General features: G+C 44.9%; 2 protein-coding genes across 6 annotated transcripts in view; one reads left to right on the plus strand and one right to left on the minus strand.

Moving 5' to 3' along the window:
* Nucleotides 1-26: 26 nt before the first annotated feature.
* On the minus strand, nucleotides 27-14,952 carry crlf3 (cytokine receptor-like factor 3). Its single transcript, XM_035525457.1, has 9 exons — nucleotides 14,846-14,952; nucleotides 10,902-11,029; nucleotides 7,220-7,427; nucleotides 6,697-6,784; nucleotides 6,002-6,179; nucleotides 5,689-5,911; nucleotides 5,126-5,270; nucleotides 1,478-1,590; nucleotides 27-1,377 (listed from the first exon to the last, which is right to left on the minus strand). The coding sequence occupies exons 2-9, from the start codon at nucleotides 11,016-11,018 to the stop codon at nucleotides 1,109-1,111; spliced, it is 1,341 nt and encodes a 446-aa protein (XP_035381350.1). The 5' UTR covers nucleotides 11,019-11,029; nucleotides 14,846-14,952; the 3' UTR covers nucleotides 27-1,108.
* A 1,562-nt stretch (nucleotides 14,953-16,514) lies between these two features.
* The window catches only part of caskin1 (CASK interacting protein 1), a 91,497-nt gene continuing 83,182 nt past the window's right edge, over nucleotides 16,515-24,829 (plus strand). For all 5 annotated transcript variants that reach the window (XM_035530949.1, XM_035530953.1, XM_035530957.1 and 2 more), the window contains exon 1: nucleotides 16,515-17,461. In XM_035530949.1, the coding sequence (XP_035386842.1) occupies nucleotides 17,368-17,461 (94 nt within the window). In that variant the 5' untranslated portion in view covers nucleotides 16,515-17,367. The remainder of the gene's footprint in view (nucleotides 17,462-24,829) is intronic.

The following is a 24,829-nucleotide window of genomic DNA, read 5'->3' on the forward strand; positions in this document are numbered from 1 at the left end:
TAGCATGCGGACAGGTATTAACAAAGCAATGTTTACTATAGGTATTTATTATTATGTGGCAAAAATGTTTACGTGCATCTTTACAGGTGTATTCGAAAGGCACAAAAAAAAATGAGGTAAAACTTGCATTTAGCCATCACAATTTTACAGCCATGTTCACACACAGACTGCTCTTCACAGGTATAATGTGCTTTTCCAAGTACCTTTTTAAAGCCTCTCTGGACAAGGTCATTCCTGCTTCTTAAGGTACTGAGTGTTCCAAGGCCTCTGATTTCTTTAATCCCATACTGACCCCTGTTTAACTACAGCGCATCAGCAGGTAAAGTTAACTGCACATCATAAGCAGAGTTCAACTAAAAGCTCCTAGATTTTGCAGTTAGTACCACTAACACCAATCTGCATATTCAAGGACAGAGTTGCCAAAATCAGTCACCATAACTGGTGAAAACCTGATGCCAACATTCCAGCAAGGTGTCGAACCTGTATGTATTGGAACTGATGTATTAATCCTCACACGCCAATTTATTTGACATTTTGTCTCCCAAAAATTAAACTAGCCACACTAGTAATTTTTGGGCCATTTTACAAATGTAAAGTGTTTGTATGAATGAAAGCCATTTTACATCAGGGTAACAATCTCTTGAAACGCAAAGAAAAAAACAAGCAAAAGAGTGAAGTGAATCTCTCTTGCCTTTGATCTGTTTCCCTCTACATCTTGTATGAGGACAACCAAGAACATGTTTCTGCAGTCAGACCTGCAGGTGCAACAGGTTGCCCTTTTCCTGGCAAAACAAAAACTAAGCATAAAAAGAACAGACCTTTTGTGGAAACGCTGTGCACCAAATCATACAGATGTACAATCAAAAAGGTTTGAGAGTTTAGCAAAGTGGCCATTGTCTCGCAATTCTCAGAATGTGTAACGAACTGTTAACTATGTGAGGGGATCCTGATTCAAAGTAGAAAGAAATGCTGTAAACATTGTCAGAGTTCACAGGGGACAGCTGACACCAAAAATGATGAGTGTGGGTGTAACGCGAGTGTGCTGTTATAGTTTGGCAGTGGGTCCGGTGGACAGGACTTTAATCCTCGCAGGAGTGCTGCAGCAGGTTCAGAACACTAGCACCTTCCAGCCAGGGTGCTCAAAAGAACAGCCAAAGAAGAGGCTGTCCACAGCCTGATCTAGCAGCCAGTCGAACACCACCTCCCTGTTCCCTGAACCAATCGTTACTCTCAGCTTGAAGGTACCCCCATCGGTGGGGTTGTTGTTGCTGCTAACAGAAAACAGGCTGACCATCTCCATGTCAAACGTGACGGCCGAGCCAACAGTGACAGCCGGCAACTGGTTGGTCATCTCTTTGCCATTAACAAATACGGCACCTGTGGGGAACCGGCATGCATCGGTTAAGATCTCGGAGTGGAATGCCCCGTGATTGCACAGCAGTTAAGGTTTCACAGTGGAATGGCCTGTGATTCATACCGTTTGTAGAGATGCAGACGGCCTGGTCCCTCTGCAAAGACTCCACTCCAGCCTGATTATCTGCACACACCCCCACGCTGTCATGCCTGTGCATCTGGCCAGCTGCAGAAATTCTGCAACACACGCACACGCACAGTAAAACCCCTGCGCTTATTGGTGATTCAGCATCATGCAGTCAGTTAGAGTCACCAAGCCAAAACTTTCTTAAGCGCGTAATTGCTGGATATAGATGAGTGTGTTGGGTAAACCCACAAACCAATAAAACTTTATATAGCTCAGTGGATTACACCACTGACTTTGGTACTAGAGGTTGAGGTTTCAAATTCAGACCAGAGCAGCTCCAGTGTGGTCCTGCAGGCAACGTCCTTAACATTACCTGCCTACCTCACCAATAGAGAGTTCGAAACGAGAGAGTCACACTGGCTCAGACGTCACCCGGCTCAACAAGGTCTGCCTCAGATGCATCAGACTAGGACCACGGCAATCTGATGAAATATTTGTTCCAGTAGCCAAGTTAAGACACTCATGGACAAAAGAGGAGATTGTTGTACTGGGGTTGCTTGTGTAGTAGCAGCATTCCAAGAGGGTACATGCAGAGGATGTGGGAACCAATATGATGTATATAAATAAAATTCACCCTCTAAATGAAGGTACCTTTTTCCATAACTTCCATAGTCATTTTGGTAACCATTAGACCATAGCAAATGACCTGAGCTGACTTTAATTGAAGGAGTTTCTGATATTCCAAATGTGAAAAAAGACTCCAAATGCACCTCTAGCATGTCTGACAACTACATCCAGTGCACAGCAAAGCAAAAGCATGTTTTCATTCGATGATGGAGGTCACGCAAATGAAAACGTGTATAGAATTTTGCTTTAGAATCCTGCAGTCGATGTGAGACTTTAAACTGGATTAGACGGTGTCTAGCATTGACAGAGCAAGTATGAATGGATTCAAGACATTATGGGATATTTGCATATTCACTTCCCCTGCCAACGCCTTCTTAGTCTCCTAAGGAGGAAGTTTATAAAACAAACACTCAACGGTTTATATAATATATAAACCGGCGTGTCTCCGACCTGCAGATATCCGACTGCGTTTTGGAGGCATGTTATATTTCTCTGTTAAATACTGAAAAGAAGCAAAAATGTTCCCTTTGAGTAAAAGTTACCAACTGTATGTTTTTCCACATGGCAAATATGCCATCCAGGTTTGAAGATGAAAATGAAGGGTTCGGTAGGGAATAAGGACATTCTCTCTAAGGTAAGGTGTACCTTTAACTGTTCTAGTTTCAAACTGGGTCATAAATTACACAAATGTCTCCCTGTGCAGAGATCTATTAATATCTGTAGAAGACAGAAGAGTATTGCTTTGGTGGAGAGTGGCAGGCAATCTTCTCTTTCAATCTTCAGCCACTCAGAACAACTGGAAGCATTCCCTAGGCAAAAAGCAATTTTTCCCCCTCACACTTCGGAAAAGCCAGTCCTCCGTTTGGTTTGGTTTTGCAGAAACGCTGTTTACTGGCTCTACAGGTTTGTAATCCCTGATAAAAGCTTACAAGCTTCAGTTTTTTGTTTACTATAATAAAGGGATGTTCTGTGCCACAGCAGGTATGATTTTCAAATTCTGCTGTACTACAACTCCTCTGTCACACCTGGGAATAACACCACCTCTTTTATAGGCCTTAAAAGTTTCCCAAGGTACAAAGATACAGATGTACTAGGTTTATCATTAGTCTCAAAGGGAAAACTCCATTTCTTGGTGCAAAAAGGTACAAAAGGGTTTATGCCGAGTTAAGCCTCCAAATGCTGTGTTGCATCTCTATATCTGCCAGTCCCAGGGAGAAGGTTCAGGCAATTATCTGATATAAATGATGTCATGATACTTATGATACTGCAAAAATAAGGTGATGCAAACATACATAAACCATACATTAAAAAAAAAAAATTAAAAATCAATAGGGATTTGTGAACGGAAGTATTCTCTGCCAGCAGGATTGTTTTCTGCACAGGTTTGAGTTAAATGTGAAAGCCTTCAGAAAAACTGCAATTAAAAAGGGGCATTTAAGTCATAGATTCATCCAGCTGTTGGTCTAGAACACAGTTCTGTATTGTCATGATTTGGCCCATAAATATTTAGCAAAATAGTGAGTACAGACTGCAGTTCGCATCCACCACCTCTTCACACGCTCATGAGATGCATGCAGCACCTGGACGGCATCTGTAGCAGTTGCCGCTACCCGCTCAACATGCTCTAGTTATAGGAGAGTGGTTATGTATAGCAGTTTGTACCAGGTTCTCACCTTTATTCCAGCGTTGCAATCACACCCCTCGCGGATTCTTACATTTCTCTTTTCTTTTCACTCATCAGTTATTGGCAAATTAATTTTACCCAAATCAAATTGTCGGAATTCAGTTGCTTAAAGGACCTGGTCATTAGCCTGTTGATGCACACTTCCATCAGTGACATCACAGTCTGATGAGCTTTTTTTTGCAGCCCTGTCCTTCAGCGTTCTTTTTTCCCACAGTTCTCTGGGAATGGGTGTTTTTTTCCCCAGCTCTATGTGGGTGTTGTTAACACACACCTTTGTGTGTGAATTATTGAATTATTGCAGGAGCTTCCTAAAATAGGTGTCTCGCCACCAACGTTCAGCAGGAAAAGAAGCATTTTGGGAAATGCCACATTCAGACGGTAGTGAGTTTAGCTGAAGTAGCAGGTAGTATTTAGACGTGGGAAGTAAGCAAGTTACTTACCTTTTTAAAAATATCTCTAAAAATTCCTGTCACTTCATACATTTTAGTTTTACGCACCAAATTTCATAAGAAAAATCAGTACTTTCTACTCATTACTTTTTAAAACCAGACTCATTACTCAGTTGTCATGGTCCCCATGGCTCTAAGCATCATGTGGTTTTGGTTTAGTGTCTGCCTTGCCTGATGATGTGTGTATCCCCTTTTCCTACCTGGACTTTAGTTTCGGTTACCATCTGGGTTTGATGGCCTGTACTTTGTTCTCTGTTCTTCCTGTTTAGTCTGTTCATGTCTTTGTTTTATCTGGTTTAATTTCATTAAGTTTATGCTCTTAAGCTTTGGACTGCTTTAGCAATATCAGTTATAGGCAAACCTTTATTAAACAAAGCTCGGTTCAGCACATTACGCTCTGCCTCGCTTTATTCATTTATTATTGTAAAATGTACCAATAGAAGATATGGCAACATCTACACAAGCACCAAGTTGTTAGCCAATCAAAACCCAATTTAATGTGAAACCACACTGTGAGGGCATATGATCCTTTAAAGCACATATGTGTACCGTTCTACAGATCACCTGTGATTATCAATTTTTTGGTCTACAATAAAAAATGTAATAATTGAAACTCTGCGATCTGTATGCAGATATAGATTTAGTATATACCATTATTTATGTCGAGTGTTGGGTACATCTATTTAACAGTCAAAGAACACTAAAATATTATTTAGAAAAGCTTTTTAAAAGAAATATGTTTTCATTCTCACTTTAAGAGCATGTACTTGTAAACTTTTACCAGAGTATTTTTACCAGAGTATTTGTACTTTTACTTGAGTAAGGGAATTGTGCATTTTTGCCACCTCTGATGATGTTCATCTGGGTAATAGTAGTGAACCATACCTGAAGGTGAGGGTCTGTCCGCAGAAGTAGGTGGGGGAGCTGGAATAGAGAACACAGCTCCGCCCATAGCCCTGGGAGGAGTCACTACGCATGGCAATGTTCTTTCTGCTGCTCAGGATGTAGCCATCTACACCTGGACACCACTCTACACACACACACACACACACACACACACACACACTTATTTTACACCATCCTATTGTATGCGATTGTTAGCTAGTGTATCTGTTAGTCCAGTACAGTACAGCAGTTGAACCCGCCAGGTGCGTTCTTTTAGAAGCTTTATAAATAAATTATACTTCAATTAGTCTGTATATGCATGCTGTGCCATGAGGTTTTGTGACCTGTCCTGGTTATTTATATGTGAGTGCAAGGGTGTGTGTTTGTGTGTTGTGCCATAAGGTGTGGGGGTGGTGTAACCTGCCTGCCTGACATGCGTGTGCATGCGTGCCATAATGTGCAAGAGTGGTGTAGTCTGCCTGGGGGGGGATGTGTGCATGCTTGTGTGGTGTAAGGTTTGTGTAGTCTGCCTGGGGGTGTGTGTGTGGGGGGGGGGGGGGTACCGTGAGGTGTGAGCGTTGTGTAGCCCGTCTGGGGGATGCTCCAAGGGCTCCACTCGGTGCGCCCCTCCCCACGTGCACACACACGGAACAGGTAATCTGTCTGCGGGTCCAGGTGCAGTACCAGGAACTCGCAGTCCTTTCCAACATATGCGTCCTCATACTGGGCAGCGTTATTCCGTCGGTACTGCAGCCGATACTCCTGAGGAGTGAAGTCTTCATCCACCTGCACACACACAGATAGTGTGTGTGTGTGTGTGTGTGTGTCTCTGTGTGTAGAGGTAAGTGTGGGGGTGTGTGTGTGTGTGTCACTTACCTTGCACCAACGCACCAGAATGCTACCTGGTCTCTCCACCAGCTCCTCAACTTGCACAGGCGGGTGGGAAGACACGTTGCCATGGCGACCCACATGCTCCTGCATCACCCGCAACAGAGAGTTGTCCAGCTGTGCAGACACACATGGCACATCGACCAGCGCAGGCACCTCGGGGAGGCTGGATGCGCACGTGCACACACACACACACACACACACACACACACACACACACACACACACATTCTATGCATACTATTCTTATAACGGGCAATGGTGCGGCAGGCAGCTGGCCTGTAATCATACGGCAGTTTATTTCTGATCTCTGAAGTTGTTCACCTTCTGTAGGCCAGAGTGTTAAAAACAGGCCTATGGCACAGCGGACATCAGCACAGCCGCTTCAGGCTGGAAGGGTGTGCTCCCCTCAGCTGACCCCAATGCTCACAGTCCCAGTTTTTGACAGGATTACCTGCTGCTGCACAGCTGATCTCCTCTGTTAGGCACTAGAGGTTCTGCTAATCAGTGGGGGCTCTGGATTTGCTTTCAGGATGCAAGCATCAAAATGTACTGAAACAGCACTAGCTTGGACAGCCAGGCTCTTGGGCCCCTGGAAGGCTAAGACAGCTGTAGCTGTGGACTACTGTCTGCTCTGCCCCAGCAGGAGCCTGCTGAGAGCTGATTGGCTGGTGCTTTCTCACCTGTCCAGCTGAATGTGCAGGGCTTTCTTAGCAAAGTGACATAGCTTCTCCTCACGGTCACTGATGCCACAGCGAATCGCAGCCTCTCCTGCAGGTACAGAGCAAAGGAACACTCACACACTAGCACACAGACGCTCACATCTCCACACACGTCTATATACACACAGGCACACACTTCTACACTAACAAACTCACATGAAGCCAAGCCTGTGTGGAGGGTTTACAAGTCCAAGTCATACTACGCCTACTCTGTAGCCTGATATTAATGAAGTATCGCTCACATCTCCTCTGTTACACCACTACAACAGGTCAGAAATGGTTTGTCTAATTGGTTGAGTGATAGATTTTCTGCTTTATTCATTTGAGCAATTATTTCTTGATGGCGTGTTGCTCTGAGGTGCAGAGTTACTATGAAAGACTCTCCAGACAGTGTGCAGGAACTGTGTAGCCACCATTTGCTGTGATTGAAGTGGTTAATAAACTAAATGAGTCATTTGTAGGGCTGCTGTGGAGGGCAGCTCACCCTCGCGGAGCAGCTCGTCAGCTGCGCTGATGCCGTGTTCGATCAGCTTCTGGCAGTCATCCAGAGGGCTCACACTCTCCCGCTCAATGGCATCCACCTCCTGCAGAAGGGAGTTCAGCCGCTCGCCCAGCACACGGCTCAGGCTCGTCTGCAGCTCCTGGAAGTGCCGGTGCAAAGCCTCACGTGTGTGAGAGGAGCTGCCCCGCACCTGCAGCACAAAGCAAGTGGGCACGCACACACACCTCGAAGTTAGAGGACACTAATGAGACCAAATCTTCTTACGTACACCGAGTTGCTACTCTACGGCTGCACCCATACGCTAGCAGTCCTTTTCCTGCCAGTTCTGTACACTCACATGTGGACGATAACGTGATAATGGTCTGTTCTCTATGTGCTGTGCCATGTTTCAACTGGCCTTATATACTTTATACACACACACACACATACACACACACACACACTCTTACTAACTCTACAGCTTATTCATTTTTTCAGATACATCAGCATGATCCATTTTCTTAAGTGTTTGCAGTGCATTTACAATATAAAAGTACATTAAAAGCCTTCAGGTACACCTAACCTTTGGCCAAACCCAAGGCACTCATCAAAGAGCGAAACAAACGTTGACACAGTGTGCACAAGGTACAGGACTACAGTTCATTCAGGAAACTGAAACCAACTTCACAGTACAATAGCAGTCCCAGCAGTGGAAGATTATAACTTTAACGTGTGACGGCCTATTCAGCACAGCCACAGTGTAGCTGGAACTAAAGTGATCGCTCAGTGTAAAGACACCTCACATCACACATGGAAAGTTAAGTCACTCAAAATATCACTACACACACTCACGCACACACACACACACAATCTCTCTTCCTGTTTCAACAATGCAAAGTAGGCATCCCATGTATGTCATGTCTCAAAAAGCAGCATAAATATCTCTAACTGGAAATGGAATGTTTTTTAATTGGCCACTGGTGGCGTTTCATCAAAAAAGTTGGTGTGAGGCAGTCATTGTAAGATGGTACGCCTGTGACTGAAAAGGAACACGAGTAAGAAAGCATCGTGGCTCTTCAAATTTCAGCCTTGCCCACCTCACACATTCTCCACGATGAAGGAACTCAGACAGGAAGCCTAGTGGTTTTAAAACGTGAAAAAAAAAAAACACCGCTTCTGCTTCTAGCAGTTGTAAAAACCGCTACCCAAGATCATACTCAATCACAAATTAATGAGGTTCAAATGTTTTAACTCCGAAAAACACTGGGCCAAATCTACCTATAAAATAAAAATATGATGCTTTATTTAGAAATTGAAAAGGGAATCAATCATGCCTGCTGTCTCATGAGTTAAATTAGCTAAAGGGTAGCGCACCCAGTCACACACCAGCTAAACATGGACTTAAAAGGTAAAGGATGTCTCAGTGTTGTTTTTGACACGGTGGAGTATTTTTGGAATGAGGAAGATCTCGTTCCAGAGTTATTCCGTCGTGCCTCAGGGACACACATGCTACTGTAGGACGAGCTTGAAGACAGATGTCAGCGTCTCAAATGCGGTGGCAATCATTAGCATGGGGGGTGGGGGAAGAGACGCAACGCGGTACTGTGCAGGAAGCGGAAAGACAGCCTAAAACAACAGTGATAGACCTGCTAGAGCACAAACTGATTATACACAAAACAGAGCAGACCGTTTGTCATACCACTAGAAAAATGTTCTGGGATTGTTTAAAACTTTGTTTAAGCTCCATTTGGCAGCAAGATTACTGTAATTGTTGTCTTGATCGGACCTCTCAAATATTGTCACCACTGACAATACTGTGATGTCTACCACAGTGTGGGTGGGGTGCCTCCATACACACAGGAGGCCTGGGCTCTATGAGTGTCTAAACATTTAACACACACTGACCCACTCCCACATGCTATTCCTCCTTCTCTCTCACACGCACGCACGCACAAACATAGGCCCAGACCCACAGCCATGAGTCGTGACAGGTCTCTCACACAAACTCCAATGCCATGTCTCCCGTGTATGTGTGTGTGTGCAAACATGACACCCCGGGCCTCGATTGCCCCTCTTCAAGCCTGGCTATTGGGGAACCTGGAGCAGTTATGGAGGAAGTGGATCAGGAAGTGCATCACATGACCCAGCTCCACCAATCCACTGGCTTAGGGCACCATATGAGCACTGTTCATATTTAGTTATATCAAAACACTTATTTTTTCTTTTACAAAAACAGCTATCATTCTGACAGGGATATTCAACACTTTATGCTTAAGGCTCGGGTGAGTGGTGTTGGGAGGATGTGGCTGATCGATCTGTGATGAGTTTGCTGGGTTGGTTGCTGTGAGTGCAAGATGTGATCTCAGGCAGCCGTGCTGGGGGGAGAGAGGGAGAGAGAGAGAGAGAGAGAGAGAGAGAGAGAGAGAGAGAGAGAGAGAGAGAGAGAGAGCAAACAAGCGAGAAAGAGAGAGTGCAAGAGAGAGTGAACGAGCGTGAGGCAGCTGTAGCTTTGTTTATCTGCAGCAGGAAATATCAGCATTGTTTACAGACAGCGAGTCGCAGCAGCACTGGGCTGGGGGAGGGGTGTTTGGCAGGCAGACGGGAAGACAGTGCTGAGGAAAGAACCGTCTGGCTGAGTCACAGCCTGTGACCCCCACCCACACACCGCTCATACACACACCCACATCCACACATCCCCACACACACCCGCATCCACACATCCCCACACACACCCCTAGCCACACACACACACACACACACACACACCCCTTGCCCCACCCACACACACACACACCCCTAGCTACACCCACACCCCTAGCCATACCCACACACACACCCCGAGCCACACACACACACACACACACCCCTAGCCACACCCCCCACCCCTAGCCCCCCCCACACAGCACCACACACACACACACCCCCATCCACACCCACCCCCACCCCTAGCCACACCCCCACCCCTAGCCACACACACACACCTCCACCCCTAGCCACACACCCACCCACCCACCCCTAGCCCCCCCCACACACACAGCACCACACACACACACACACACACACACACACACACACCCCTAGCCCCCCCCCACCCCTAGCCCCCCCACCCCTAGCCACACCCCCCACCCCTAGCCACACACCCACACCCACCCCTAGCCACACCCACCCCTAGCCACACCCACCCACAGCCACCCACACCCACCCACCCACACCCACCCCTAGCCACACACACCCACAGCCACACACCCACCCACCCCTAGCCCCCCCACACGCACAGCACCACACACACACACCCCCATCCACCCCTAGCCCCACACACACCCACCCTTAGCCACACACCCACCCCTAGCCACACACCCCCCCCAGCCACCCACACACACCCCTAGCCACCCATCCACACCCACACACCCACCCCTAGCCACACCCAGCCACCCACCCACCCCCTAACCGCACCCGCGCGCGCACACACACACACCCTCCCACCCACCTTACCATGCCACTCTGTCGTGTTGTCTGCCAAGCCTGAAGACACCATTTACCCTCCCACCTGCAGCTCCACATGCTACTACACACACACACACGTTCATGGGGACTAAAAGTGCTGTAAGTGTGAGACCCTGTGTATGTGCATATGCTGTTAGAGTAAGTCATTGTGTGTGTGTGTGTGTGTGTGTGTGTGTGGTACCTGTTTGCGGGCTTGGCTGAGGCCCTGTAGTCTCTGTTGTAGTTCACTCCTGTAGTTCTGTGCTGCCTCGATGTTCTCCTTCACCTCCTGTAGCAAAGATTCAGTCTCCACCGACATCTTCGCCACACCTGAACACACACACACTTACTTCACACAATGTCACATGCCACAGCTTTCAGGAGGGGTCACACACTGCATGTTAAGACTGCTGAAATGATGGCAGTGGTAGCTCAGAGGATAAGGTACCTGACTAATAATCAGAGGGTTGCCAGTCAAGCTCTGTCGCCAAGTTGCCACTGTTGGGCCCCTGAGCAAGGCCCTTAACCCTCAATTGCTCTATCTGTATTCAGTCAATTTTAAAATCGCTTTGGACAAAAGCGTCAGCTAAATGCTGTAAATGTAATCTTAACTGTTTATTACATAGTCTGTATTAAAAGTTATTACGTATGCTCTGAGTATAGTTTGTGATAGGAAATGGGGATTAGAGAACAGGTAATCTCTTGCTCTGAGATGTTGGTTGGAAGAAGGGAAGAGATACATTGAAGCTACACTACAGGTTTTTGCACCCTAAAATGTCACTTGCCTCCAGTCAAACTTGACTTGCCCTTTGAGAAGTACTTTCAGATCCTCTATGTACACTTTATTACTTCAACAGTTTGTGAATTTTTTTTGCAAACCTTAGATAAGAGCATTTGACAAATTACCAAAATTTACATGAATGCAAAATGTACATTACAATTACATTAGTCTTTAGTCCAATATGGTCAACACCAGAGTTAAGCAGGTGTAATTAATTACACACAGCATGTAAAATATCCTGTATGAAACCATTAGAGTTTCAAACAGGGCCCAGCGTACATACTTCATACTAGAAACTAGAACATCGCTAGACCTTCACAGGGGTCCTTGGGTAGGCACCTGTCTTAATCTGGATTAAACCCACGATATCTCCACAATATCTCCAGAAGACTCAACACTGAGATCTGGCATCCAATCCCCACCCTCCAAGCTTTTACGCTATAAACCCAGAGAGGCCTCCCTTCTGACCAAGGCCACAACCAGCCCCACTGACACCGTTAATGTGCCTCTTTTATATGCAGTAACATCCAATACACCAACAGCAGACACAGTTTTAACCTCCCTCTGTTTACTCACTGCACTGCTGACAATCACTTCCCGTAAAATCCATACTGGCCTGCCCCATATGGATGCCCAAAGACTAAAGCCACACTGGCTTTACCGTTAATGCATGCTCAGTGCCAACTGTTCCACATGGATTTTACCTACTACACCACCAAGCGTTTCCCAAAGCGGCAGATCCATACTGGCCTCCCCAGTGACTGAGACCATACATATATCTGAAACAACCAACACCTCTGCCATTCCACCTTTACAGTGCATTTCCCCAACCTTCCGATGCTCCCCTCATCCACAAACACAGCTACTTCCAGTAACTGCTTTACAGCTCCACTTGGATTTACAGCCTGTAAAACCAAATTTCACAAGCAAGATGTGGCACACCTCACTACAAATCCCATAGTACCCATCTGTACTGGCCTGATATACGCCTGCCTCCCATGCCTCGGCTCACTCACCAGGTCTGCACACCTCAGCTTCTTTTCAAAACATTTAATTGATCCAACATCCGTATCTAAAATCCTAAAATTAATCTCAGCGACCAATGTTAGAGACAAGCTAAATTTTCCACATTAAATGTTCATTTTTTACGGCAGTACCAGCTCAAAACAAAGCCAAAACAAGGCATACAAGGCCATACCCTTAAGACATTATGTTTCTTACTTTTACAGTTAAATTTGCCAATACTATATCCAAATCTTATTGGACTGTTAGCTGTGTTTACACAAACAAGTGCAGCATTTTTTGGACACATCAGTATGACAGTACGTGCTCCCTGATAACCCAATCCATGAGCTTTGTACCGCGATTGTGGGGGTGGGCGAGGTGAATCATAGCACAACTAGAGAAAAGTCATCAGTGGCTGCCTACAGTTGCCCCTGAAGAGAGCATGGCGAAAGCTGTTACAGTTATGGCTTCGACCCAAGCTGGACTTCACCGTTACCTTTGGAACGCCAGTTCTGCCTTAACGTCTCTCAGCCATGCTCTTATTCCACCATTTCAGGCAAACGCACACTGCGTTACCCTAATAGCAACCAAGAACTTTAATTTATATTAACATATGCATTATGCTCTCATGTGCTACAACCCAGCCTCCCTGTAATTTGCCGGGCCATTGTTCTAAATTAGATCCTGTAAAAATCAGCTGACAAGGTTGAATAAAGGGGACAATTCTAAGCTTATCATGTGTTTCATAATTTACCAGAAAGATATAAACAGCCAAAAAAAACCCACCTTTTTTTTTTTTCAATGAAGCCAATTCCTGACACCATTATAACGAAAATAATATAAAGAAAATAAAACTAGGATGAAGCTGTGGCTTAAAACAAGTGGACTACTCCACCAAACACAGAACGAAGGGAAATGACCGATCAGGATCCACTTAAAACAAATAAAACACTGCAGGTGAGACAGGCCAACAGGTCCAAACCCAGTCCCCAGTCCCTTGGGTGCAAGCGCTTTCCTCTCACACACATGAACTATGCTTCATCTCTCCTGCTGCCATGTTTCCATGGTGCCTGAGCAGTGAGCTGCCACAGAGGAGAGCCCCCCCCTCCCCCAAAACCAGGCTATGCGTGTAGACACACGGTGGGGATCAGTGTGTAAAGGTGCTTTGTGCAGGGAGGGGTGGCAGCATTCGCCACGTGAACAAGTTCCGTTGACATGGCCCATGCATTTCAGGCTCCCTGTAGCAGCCGGCGAGGGCAATGATCTTACAGGGAGTCACCGCTCACAGCAGGAAGCCAGAAGCCGGAAGGCTTCTCAGCCGCCCCGATTTTTGTAATGACACCGTCTCAGACCAACGTTTGTGTGTGATGCTGGTACAGTGAGATGTGGTCAGGGTCAGTCAGCATTTCACAGGAGCTGCAGTACCAGATGGATCCCTGGTGGAACATGAAGCATGAACTCAGGAGCAAGGAAAGCACGTGTGCTTCAGCAGGAGGGAGTGGTGCCCTGCGCAAGCACTGCCACAATCTCTGCACAGCCCGGCGGCAGAAAGAAGCATCAAGACACAAGCAATTACTTTCTCCAGTGCTGGTCCGATAGAGGCACTTCTGCACACCAGCTGGGGTCTTTCAGAGGCCCGATGGTTGGTGATCCAGATTTAGAGCAGCCATCCACTATCAAACAGTGATGCTGGGATCTTTAGTTTAAACTGTTTTTTGTTTGTTTGTTTGTTTAAATGCGTAGTATCTTCATGCCCGCCATCATTGGTGCGGATGACAGTATTGTTAGTCAAAACCCAAGGCATACAAACCAAAATGAAATATTCACTAGCCTGTAGGTCATCCCTGTGTAAATTAATGATCTAATCCCGTATAAGCCGTGACAGTTACTCAATTAGTTCTTGTACACAGCTATTATGTTTTGGGGGTATTTTTTCCCACCGTACCTGCCTGTTGTTATTTACAATATCGGGCCAAATACTCGGTGCCACCTCTTGCACAATACCGAACATGCTCATACTCGCCTGAAAGAGACCAAAAGAGAATTTCCCCCAAACCACGAAAGGTACCAAGGCCGAAGAACAGAGTGATCAGTGGCTACGGTAGAGTTTATTACTCTTTAAACACTCTGGACCTTGTCTAGTGGAGGTCAGTAGTACGCGAAACTGTGTTTTTCGAAGACAACAACAAATTCCTCATTTCATCATTTTTTCTTTTTTAAAAAAATCATTCCTCGTGGCTATTCAGACATGATTCACCGTATTTCCGATTTTGGCAAACAAACAACATTAAAAACTTTTTAAAATAACCTTTTTCCTAATGTTAATGCATAAACAACGACGAACAGGAGCGTTGTGTTACCTTTCAGAAGTTATCCTCTTGTCATGCTCACTTCAGTACTTTCGCTCCTCCATTGAGGCTTCGACAAAAGTAACATCTCGAAGCAAACGTTTCTCTCTGATAGCGATCCGGCAGCCAATCAGGACCAGTGTCAGTGCACTTAAGCCTCGCCTCTTTTATTTCTAGCCAATCAGAAGAGTAATCTTGCCTCTTGCCCTGACGTCCCGCCCTTCGGTTTGAGAAGCAATAGTAGGGCGTGCTGTACTTCTCGATACTGACCCAAAACAGGTTTTAAATAGAAATAAGACAGTGCTTTTAAAAATTAGAGGATGCTTTTTGAAAACGTTTACGGGCAAAATCGGGATCGAAGCGGGGGACGAGGGGCAGTCGGGGTCATTTAAGATCCTAATTACGGGAACGTGTTCTGCGTCATAATATTTGTAATTCTCCAAAATCAAAGTCCCATATGCTCTGACATTCACTGAATATTTCTTACTCAGTGAACGGAAGAAGTTATTTGAACTACATAATCATAATGACTTACTGTTGTTATGATTGGTACTTTATTGATCAAATGCCTTCACTAATTATATTTAATGTAATGATCATATGATCACTAGTCATATTTAATTTAATCATATTTTGTGCAGGTCTAATGGTCTGTCGGAGTAAAAAAATCATGTCTGACTCTAATCTCTATTAGGACGTTTGTCACACTATAAATTATAAAGTGCAACCTTGTCTATGAGAGTTCCGCTTCGAAATTAGTCAGCGCCCTCTTTAGACAACGGGACCTAAGAAGGATAATTATCTATTACTAAATTAGATAAAATGTAACAAGTAGTCTATATGTAAATTATAGATCCGAGTAAGTCGAACCTTGAGCATCAAGAACAAAAAGCAAATCAGTAAATATGAACTCAAACATCGATCACTCGTTTGCAGTTTTCTGTTGTTCTGTTTTATAATGTTAGAAACTAAACTTACCGTGCTGTTTGACAGAACACCCTGTTCTTTGTATCCTTGCAGAATGACTAGGGATAAAAATGCAGTGATCAAAATTAGAAACGACAAGAAGTTAATTACTTTGTAATGTGTGAAGGTCTTATGATAAATATGTCCTCCAATACCACAGGCTAAAAACTACTTGATACATGACATCTTGTATACTATCTATAATGCTTATATAATGACTTGTGCACTCATAAACTTTAGATAGTTTGGGCTGGAAGTCACTACTACCATATTAGTTACAAGTAGTTAATTGTACAATAATAAACCGGATTAATTTCTGTGGAACGCCCATTATGAACAAGCGCTTAATTTTATAATAAGCAGTAGAGGGCGCCCTTGCTATGTACAGTATGTTTTCACACAAGGAATCGTGTCTGAACTTGCTCATCATTGCTAATCACTTTCTCACATCGCTTCTGCAGCTATCTATCTATCTATCTATCTATCTATCTATCTATCTATCTATCTATCTATCTATCTATCTATCTATCTATCTATCTACTCAAGAGTTAAGAGAGAATAAGGATTATAGAATCCTAAAAATTGCAGCCCCTACAAACACTAAGACATATGTAATCTAATCTAAAATCCATCTGTCTGAAGCTTGGAGATAGTCCTAGGATGACAGTCAAATGACGCTGAGGAGTTAGTCATGGGTGACACATGGGTCCACACCAAAAGACCACAGAGATTTATTTCCAGGAAAAAAAAAAAAGTATGTGATGAGAAAGATGAGTGCAGTGTACGTGAGTCTTCACAAATATCCGAGTTTACAGATCATACTATTTCATATTATCCGGAGCCGCTGAGTCTCTATAATTGCAACAGCATGAAACACCTTCAGATTTTTCTAAGCGTGCTTCACTCTGCAGGGCCAAGGTAATATAACGTAATGGAGTTCGTAGTTTAGGGTCCGCCCTCTGGATCCGCCGGAGCCATTGAACATCGCAGTGTCCGCCAGGCCCGCGGCGGGGGTAGCGCACGCTCCTGGATTCATCACGGGTCGGAGAGGAGCGAGGCGCTGTAAATGTTAGGCGCACGCAGCTATGGCAGCGCCAACCGCCTTTTATACCCGCCAGTCTCCAGGACCCCTGGGAAAGCCGCCGTACGTCGGGATTTAAGAACAAAATGTATCTTTCTTTTCCGTCGTTTGTTACGATAGGTTCCGATTTATAGCGTTTGCATGTTCGTGTTTTCGTAAGCTTCGCAAACGCACGGGTGTTTTTGTTGAGGCGTCCAAATGAATTTCCAGAATACACGAAATACATTATTTTCTCAGCACACATGAAGCTTCGACAATTTTTACTGATGCAGGCTACTGATCGCAATTTCGTGGCAGAGAACCTGCATTTTTCTTGCGTGAGTTTCAAATACTAATAAGATAAATTGTTGTTCACATCACGCCGTGCACCAGCCCCCAGGAATTCGAGCATCCTTCCGCCGCACGGCCGTGTAAGTGTCCCTCACGCCATAGGGAGGATCCGCAGAAACCCCGCACAGAGGATGCTTCGGGTGTAAACTGAAGAACGATGGGGAAAGATCAGGAATTGCTTCAGGCGGTGAAGACCGAGGACCTAATAACGGTGCAGAAACTCCTGCAGAGGCCCAAACCCGGCAAAGCAAGTAGGTGATATTGAAATCTTTATCTTTATTATTGCATGCTGCTGTGGACCGTTCGGTGGCGTGAGGGACGAAGTGGTAGTCCGTATTTCTAAGAACGACGTGATCAGCTGATCCACCAGGGTACACGCTACTCCAGGATTACACGCGCAGCCTGGAAAACCGTGACATTGGAGAACTCTCCATCCCGCTCCCAATCCCAATCCTAATCATTAGGTTTCGCTGCGTATTGTGCGGTTACACGAGTTCGCGGCGTCACAGACCTCAGGAAACCGTGGTGCGATAAGCCGTACACTTCTTTTCAGATGAACTAAAACGTTATGAGTCAGGAAAAACAGGACACCGAAGGCGTTACGCGGAGTATCGATGTACGCGCTGTGCAGGAGTAGGGAACGTCAGTCTCGGTTTGGGAGCAGGCGTTTTAACCGTTAGAGGACTTTTTGGGAACAATATTACACGTTTTTGAACTGGCGTCTATATGTTGACGACTCATGAATGTTGTTCAGTGTGACGAGAGTATGTGTTGGGGCAAAAAGTAACCTATTTCTTTTTTTTTAAATTATTTTTACGATGCACAGCCAAATGTATGGTGTTGAATTAACACATCCAGTGTTTTTCTAAGTCCTGCTGGATACAGATGAACACTGAGAGTTAAAATCTCACCGTACGTGGCTTTCGAAAAGGATTCCTTTCCACAGTCACGGTGAATTCGTTTATAGATGCGAGATGTTAAAAAAAAAATTACCTACTCCTCTAAGCGTTTCTTCTTACCACAAAATTAGAAATTTACGTTTTAAGGACATACATTAGGATGGTAATGACAGTACGCTTGCTATTGGAAGCTGTGAGAATGTGTAATCAGAATTTGCTTTGGTGTGGTATGAAGGGATTTGGAACCTAAATCATTGTCGTTAGGCTTTTACAGCTGTTTGTATCAAACCTACTTATAGCAAAGCTTCGTAAATGTGTTACTATCATTATCACAGGTACGTTAAATTTCTTCACGTGGCAAATGGTCTTAAAATAATCTTGAATGAAAAAGAGAAGGGAAAAATTCTGCTGGTGACTGAAGGCAGAAGGAACTCCAGTTCTTCAGTGAGCTTATATGAGGGACTTCAGGTGGTAGGAGTGAAGAGATTTATTTGTTTGTGTTAAATCAAACTGGATTTATATTGTAGTGGTGAAGGATTTAGCCAAGACATCACCTATCAACCTGCTGTCCTTTGTCACCATCTACACTGAACTTCTCCATACCTCTCCAACTCCTGCAAACCGTATGTTCCTCGTCAGCTGTCCCAGATATTCTCATCTGCTTCAGCTTCGTCCTTCAAAGGAATTAACTTTATAACTGATTAAGAGCTTCTCTTCAGCTTCTCTCTTCAGACGTTAGAATTTTTGGTCTTTTATGTAGATGTGATTTAGAGAGACTGGCTGTGCCCTGCACATGAGTGCAGCCAGCAGTGTTTTTGAATTTTGGTCACTAACACACCGCTGATTGGTGTAGTTAAATGGCTTTTTAGGACGTTTCACACATTTCAAACAGTGACCTGATACATTCTCCTGTGAAGAAATGAGAGTAATTTGTCATATCCCCCAATCCAGTTTATTGCTGCTGAAGTCTAATTCATACCTGGAGTGTGGAAAGAAAGAGTGAGGCTTTGAAGCTTTGTTAGTGATGGTGCTGAAGTGATTTGGTGTCATGTAATTAATGTAGTCTATGTAATGTTTATGTAATAGTTTACGTTTTGCATTTACAATCTTTTATTAATCCAACAATTTTACCGGATTACGTTATATTTAGCACTGGTTTACTGGATCTTTTTATCGCCCGTGTTTTCTTCACACCTGGATAAGAGCCGGTGTCCTTTTTTACTTTCACTTTGTCAGACGTGCTACTGTCATACTTTGATGTCTGTGAGCACTGTGTGTTAGGATGTCAGCGGGATATCATATCCCGCACCTGGGAGACTCTCTCACTGTCTTCTCTCTCTCCAGCCCAGTTTCTTCTCCTCTCCTTCCATCTCCCCCCCCCCCCCCACAATTTTTCTCCCAACTTTGCATATTAAGCCAAGTCCCACCCACTGACTTGTTCTCCCCTCTCATACGACAGCTTCCAACCATGCAGGGTGCGACAAGCATGTGCTTCCTCTGAGACATGTGGCACCAGGGACCACAACTTTCTCGAGCAGCTGCCCATGGCACAACACAGGGCAGCTGAAGGCACTTGAAGGACGGCGCTAACTGTCCTCATCAGCAAGAAAAATCATACGGATGTCCATGACTGGCTAGTATCACAGTGATTGACAGGGGACAGTGAATAATCCCTCCCACCATGAGAGCATTGCCAATTTTGCTCCCTTGGACTGCCATTCATGGATGTCTGTGGCATTATCAGAGGCCAAACCATCAAACCCACAATGATAGGGTGAAGGCTTTACTGTTGTACCACTTGAGAGCCTCCCCTCTCCTCCCCTCCCCTCCCCTCCTCTCCTCTCCTCTCCATCCACACCACTGCACATGCACACATCGAGAGACACCCCAGCCGACAGTGCTGTTCAGTCAGAGTGCCAGAGAGCCAATCATGGCAGCTTTAGTTCTTAACATTAAGGCTCGGGGCTTTCATGTGAGGCCTACTTATTAGCCCATATGTTGTTCCAGAAATTGGTCTGGCACAGCGTAATCCACTAAGAGAGTTATTTCAGTTCTGCAGGACTGGCGGTTGCTCCTTTCCTCCATGACGTCTTTGTTGACAGTGCTAATAGATTGCTGCAGTTGTGTAAGCACACACGTGTATTCCATTTTTGCAAAGACTTTCCATCCAGCAGAGAGAGGCATAGTCCCCTGAGAGGATGCAGCACAGGCTGCCGGTAGTCTTCTGTTTCATATTAGTTTACTTCAGTTTATGTAAGATCCAGTCAGGCAGATAGCCAAGCTACAGCATGCAGGACCCATTTGAAATGAAATCTCTATTGCATTTCACTTCACATTGTTGTTTTGTTATATGTTGTGGTTTTTAATGTTGTGTAAGGCTGTGGTCCCTCTACAAGTTGAAAGGGGACAGGAGCTGAATGGAGTGTTTTGTCTGTGACCCAGAACAGTGAAGGTGGTTTGCAGGGCTGCCACTTGCTCTAAGCATTTAACTAGCACTCTGGTGTACTACCATACCAACAGACTGCGGTAATGACAAAACAATAATTTTCACTTTTTTTCTTGTTTATCCTTTGATTTAATGTAATTGGTTTACTTCCATCTACATCTGCCCACAGACATTGCTTTGTCTGCACTCATCAGACAACTAATGGCACATATTCCCGTTCTGGATAAAACCAAAGAATTTCAAAAGAAATAGTCATTCTTGTCGTGACCACTATCTAGTGAATGGGATGCCAGTGCGTGTCCCCCTTTCTGCTGTTGACTGATCATCCTGGTCCTTTTGGGTGATGGAGTTTTGGTGTATACCTTAAGGGCAGTCTGGGGGGGGCACATGGATACAGCAGCTGGCATGTGTCTCTTTGCAGTTCACTACATAGTTGTAGGGACTGACGGGTGCGGTCCGGCTGCTAATAACCCATCATCTCATTACTGAATTTTAGGACTTTTATTGGGTGAGTCCATTGTCGGGCAGCGTACGTTCTTGGATGATCTTTCATACGGATTCTTGAGTTTGATGGGCAAGGATTCGCGGACTCGCAGGTGTTAGTGGTGATGAGCTCACGGCAACGGTGTGCTGAGGAAACGCAATTCCAGAAGCAGATCAAGCTCCTCTTCCCACTCTCTTCCAGGCAGCATTCAGGCACTGGCACAACTCCCTGTGCCTAATCCAGGGATTCATTTCTCCCAATAGCATGAGTGAAGATTGAATTACAGTGCAGATGGCTGGCAGAGAGTGCAGAAAGAGAGCGAGAGAGAGGGAGAAAGGGTAAAGAGAGAGAGAGAGAGAGAGAGAGAGAGGAAGAGAGGTGCAGATGAGGAGTGAGGATACAATGTTGAAAGGCCTTAAATCAATTCTTTTGTATCAGAGGCACTACTTCATCTGGCCGGATGCTTGCCCACCACTGGGAGAGCAGAGTGGTGTACAGTAACACAGCAGGCTGGCGGGATGCAGACAGATGGTGGTCTTAGCTCGCCCGGCCCCAGACCAGAGCTGCCTTTAAAAATACTTTGTGCAAAATAATATGGAAATGTGTTAAGCGCCATGCCTAAGCGTGAGAAAAGCAAAAGGATGTGTTTGGAGAGCTTATGTAAACGTCGCCCGCTTCAGGTCCTTCCGGCTTGCTCACGCCTCTAACAGTGTGAGATTGTACGGCCACAGAAACGCAACCCTACCCCATCCAGGTGCGCTGTGGGATGGGAGGTGTGTGGACCTAGAATGACACCTACCGCAGTGCTAGCTGGAGGAATCAACACGGTAATGAAATGAAACAACACTTAAAGCAGTTAGTTGGGAGCATGTTTTGAAAGGTACGATTGCACTGTTAACAGATGTTTACATCCAAAGATCAAACACCTCAGGAAGGTTTTTGCCAAAATAAAAAAAATATTTAAATAAAGTCAAATGCAGTTAATTTAAATAGAAAACTAATTATATAACAAAACATTAAAAATGAATTAAAAGAGGAAAATGACATTAAAAGAAAGATGAATGATTAAAATAAGAATAATTAAAATAAATAATAAATGAGATGAATAAAAACAGTAGTACAAAACTGTTCCCAAAAGCTACAAACGGTGTCTTGGGCCTAACTGAGACCTAGAGGGCACAGACAGGTGTTTAGTCTGAGGTATAACAAATCACACAGAAAATAAAACTCTTTGGATGGAACATCAAACAACAACGACAGTGGATCAATCAGAATCAGAATCAGAACCAGAATCAGGCTTTATTGGCCAAGTATACTCACGCTTGCGAGGAACTTTTTCTTGGTTACTGTAGCTCGTCCCGCACAGTTGCTGGTACATAGTACAACAAAAGATATTTCCACCACACTCACAGCACACGCATACACTCTCACACATACACACACACACACACACACACACACACACACATACTTGTGAACTTGTGCATCAATTGTTAAGTGAGCTGAGTGCAGCGGTTGGGAGATGCAGTTGTAGAATGATGAAGTAAAAATAAATAGAGTGGCAGGTAAAAGTTTGAGGTGAAAAGTTTAGGGGTGTGATTATGTGCATTGTGGTATTCAACTGTTCCTGAGTTTGATGACATATGAAAAAAGCTTCTCTGTAAAGCTTTCTGGACATTATTCTTCCAGCTCACCATTCCCCAGCACATGGGTCTCTGTGTTGCTGTGCTTGGTTATAATGAATGCTGAGGACAGGCTGCATATGCAGAGCCACTACTCTGACCTGGAATAGGCAGCTCAGTGGTATGCTCCTCCAGGCCAGGATGGGACAGGCTGGAGGAGCTTTAGCAGGAGGAGCCTATAGGGATCTAGAATAGATCCCTGGAAAAACAGGTTCAGCATCAGCCTGGAGGTTCAGCTCCAAGTGCACCCACCCCACAGTCCCTCACCCTGACAGGTTTGCTCCTCCTCCTCCTCCCTCCTCCCTCCCTCTGTCTGACTTACTCCTTTTTTCTCCTTTCCCTCCAGGCTGGACTGCTGTGATTGTGGAGATTTAGAGTGGAATAAGTTAACTGAGAGAATGAGAGCCTGCAGGGCTGCAGTACTCGTCTGATGAATGGATCTCACCTCACTAAAGTGATGATCCTGCTAAAATGTGTGAGAGAGTGTAGGAGGAAGGGAAGAGTATATGTGTGTGTGTGTGTGTGTGTGTGTGTGTGTGCGCGTGTCTAATTGTGGATGTGCTCCTCCATCCTATCCTTCATTCTCCCTCTTCCATGTTGCCATTAAGATCTCCAACAACCAAGCTAAATTCAAAACCCTGTTGCATGTGGGATTAAAATGCTCCCTTTGACACCCCCCCCACACACACACACAACTATGCTGGTTTGCTGAGTGACACTTTCAGAGGAGAGAGAGAAGTGACTAACGCGTTGAAATGCAGGTAGCCGGGGAGTCAGCAGTCAAACACAAATCACTCTAACAAATGCCGTTAATTCCCAGCAGTTGTGCCCTCGACTGAGAGCCACGGCGTGTAGCAGCTCACAGAGTTGTTATGTAAGGTGGTACAGTAAAGGTCCAGGGTGGGCTGGACAGAGAGTGACCACATAGCACACACTGCTTCCTGTGTTATGCTTCCTTTCTGAGAATACAACCTGTGCTCAGCTACACCAAGAGAGCACTGACTAATGAATAGCCTGCCCCCTCCCTACTGAAACTAACTGATAGGAAATGAGAAATGAGTAATATTAACCTTTCACCTTACACCTAGTCATGCTTTAATGTCCTGTCTGGGGTTTTCCTTCTTGAAGTCATGAAGAGGCCATTTATAGTATCCCAATGACAGACATTTTCATGTTCTACACACATCGAGACAGTGTTTATTTACCAACAAACATCACTACAATCCTTTACAAAGACAGCAGTTGTATAGTCATCCTCAGTTACGACTCAGTAATTATTTTTTCCTGTTTTCACTGCTGATTTTATTCTCTTTGACTGACAAAGTGTGTGAGCTGGGAGTAAAGACAGGGAAGGAACCAAGTTGCAGTTTGGGCACACAGACCACCTTTATACCAAAGGTCTGGACCAACACTTATGGTCACCTGCTGCTTCTCCCTCCCTTTAGCTCCAATGTGGGCTGCTGTGGGTGTGAAGGAAACACAGGATAACTAGGCAAGCCTAGATTTATCAGCCTAGGGTTTCCAGACATCCGTTCACTGCACTTACTGCCACTTTTAACGGCTAAGCATGATGGCTAAATCAACAACTATTAAGTGGTGGACTACAGAGAAAGAAAAACTGGTGGAGTTGTGACAAGGCATGACTGTCATGTGTGCTGTAAAACAAACCATAACAGACGCGAAAAAGAAACGAAGTGGGCAAAAATTGGCCGGCATCAGACTAACGTGACTTTAGATATAAAGTCACGTTAGTCTGAGAGAATCTCCCCAGAGTATCAGAACCATTGGTCGGGATGCCCGATTGTGTTCATAATCTGAAGGTGTGTGGTGTTTAATTTAGGGACATCAGGGTAATCAGTGGATGATATCAGTATGTGTGGAGTCTCACGTTTTCACGGGTAGGATTTTTGAGCCAGGTTTTGGCTGGCTAGCTGCATATATTCTCCGGGACGCCTCGTCCATATGTAATCAACATAAGATGTATCCCTAGTATTGCTCACTGCTTGCTAACATTAGGTAGACTGAAGTCTGATCAGCTAGATAACTACCTAGTAGGCCAATCGTAGAGCCCACATACTCATACATTGCAGCTAGCTGAGTTAATCATG

The sequence above is a fragment of the Electrophorus electricus genome, chromosome 1 (assembly GCF_013358815.1).
Source record: "Electrophorus electricus isolate fEleEle1 chromosome 1, fEleEle1.pri, whole genome shotgun sequence".
Taxonomy (NCBI): domain Eukaryota; kingdom Metazoa; phylum Chordata; class Actinopteri; order Gymnotiformes; family Gymnotidae; genus Electrophorus; species Electrophorus electricus.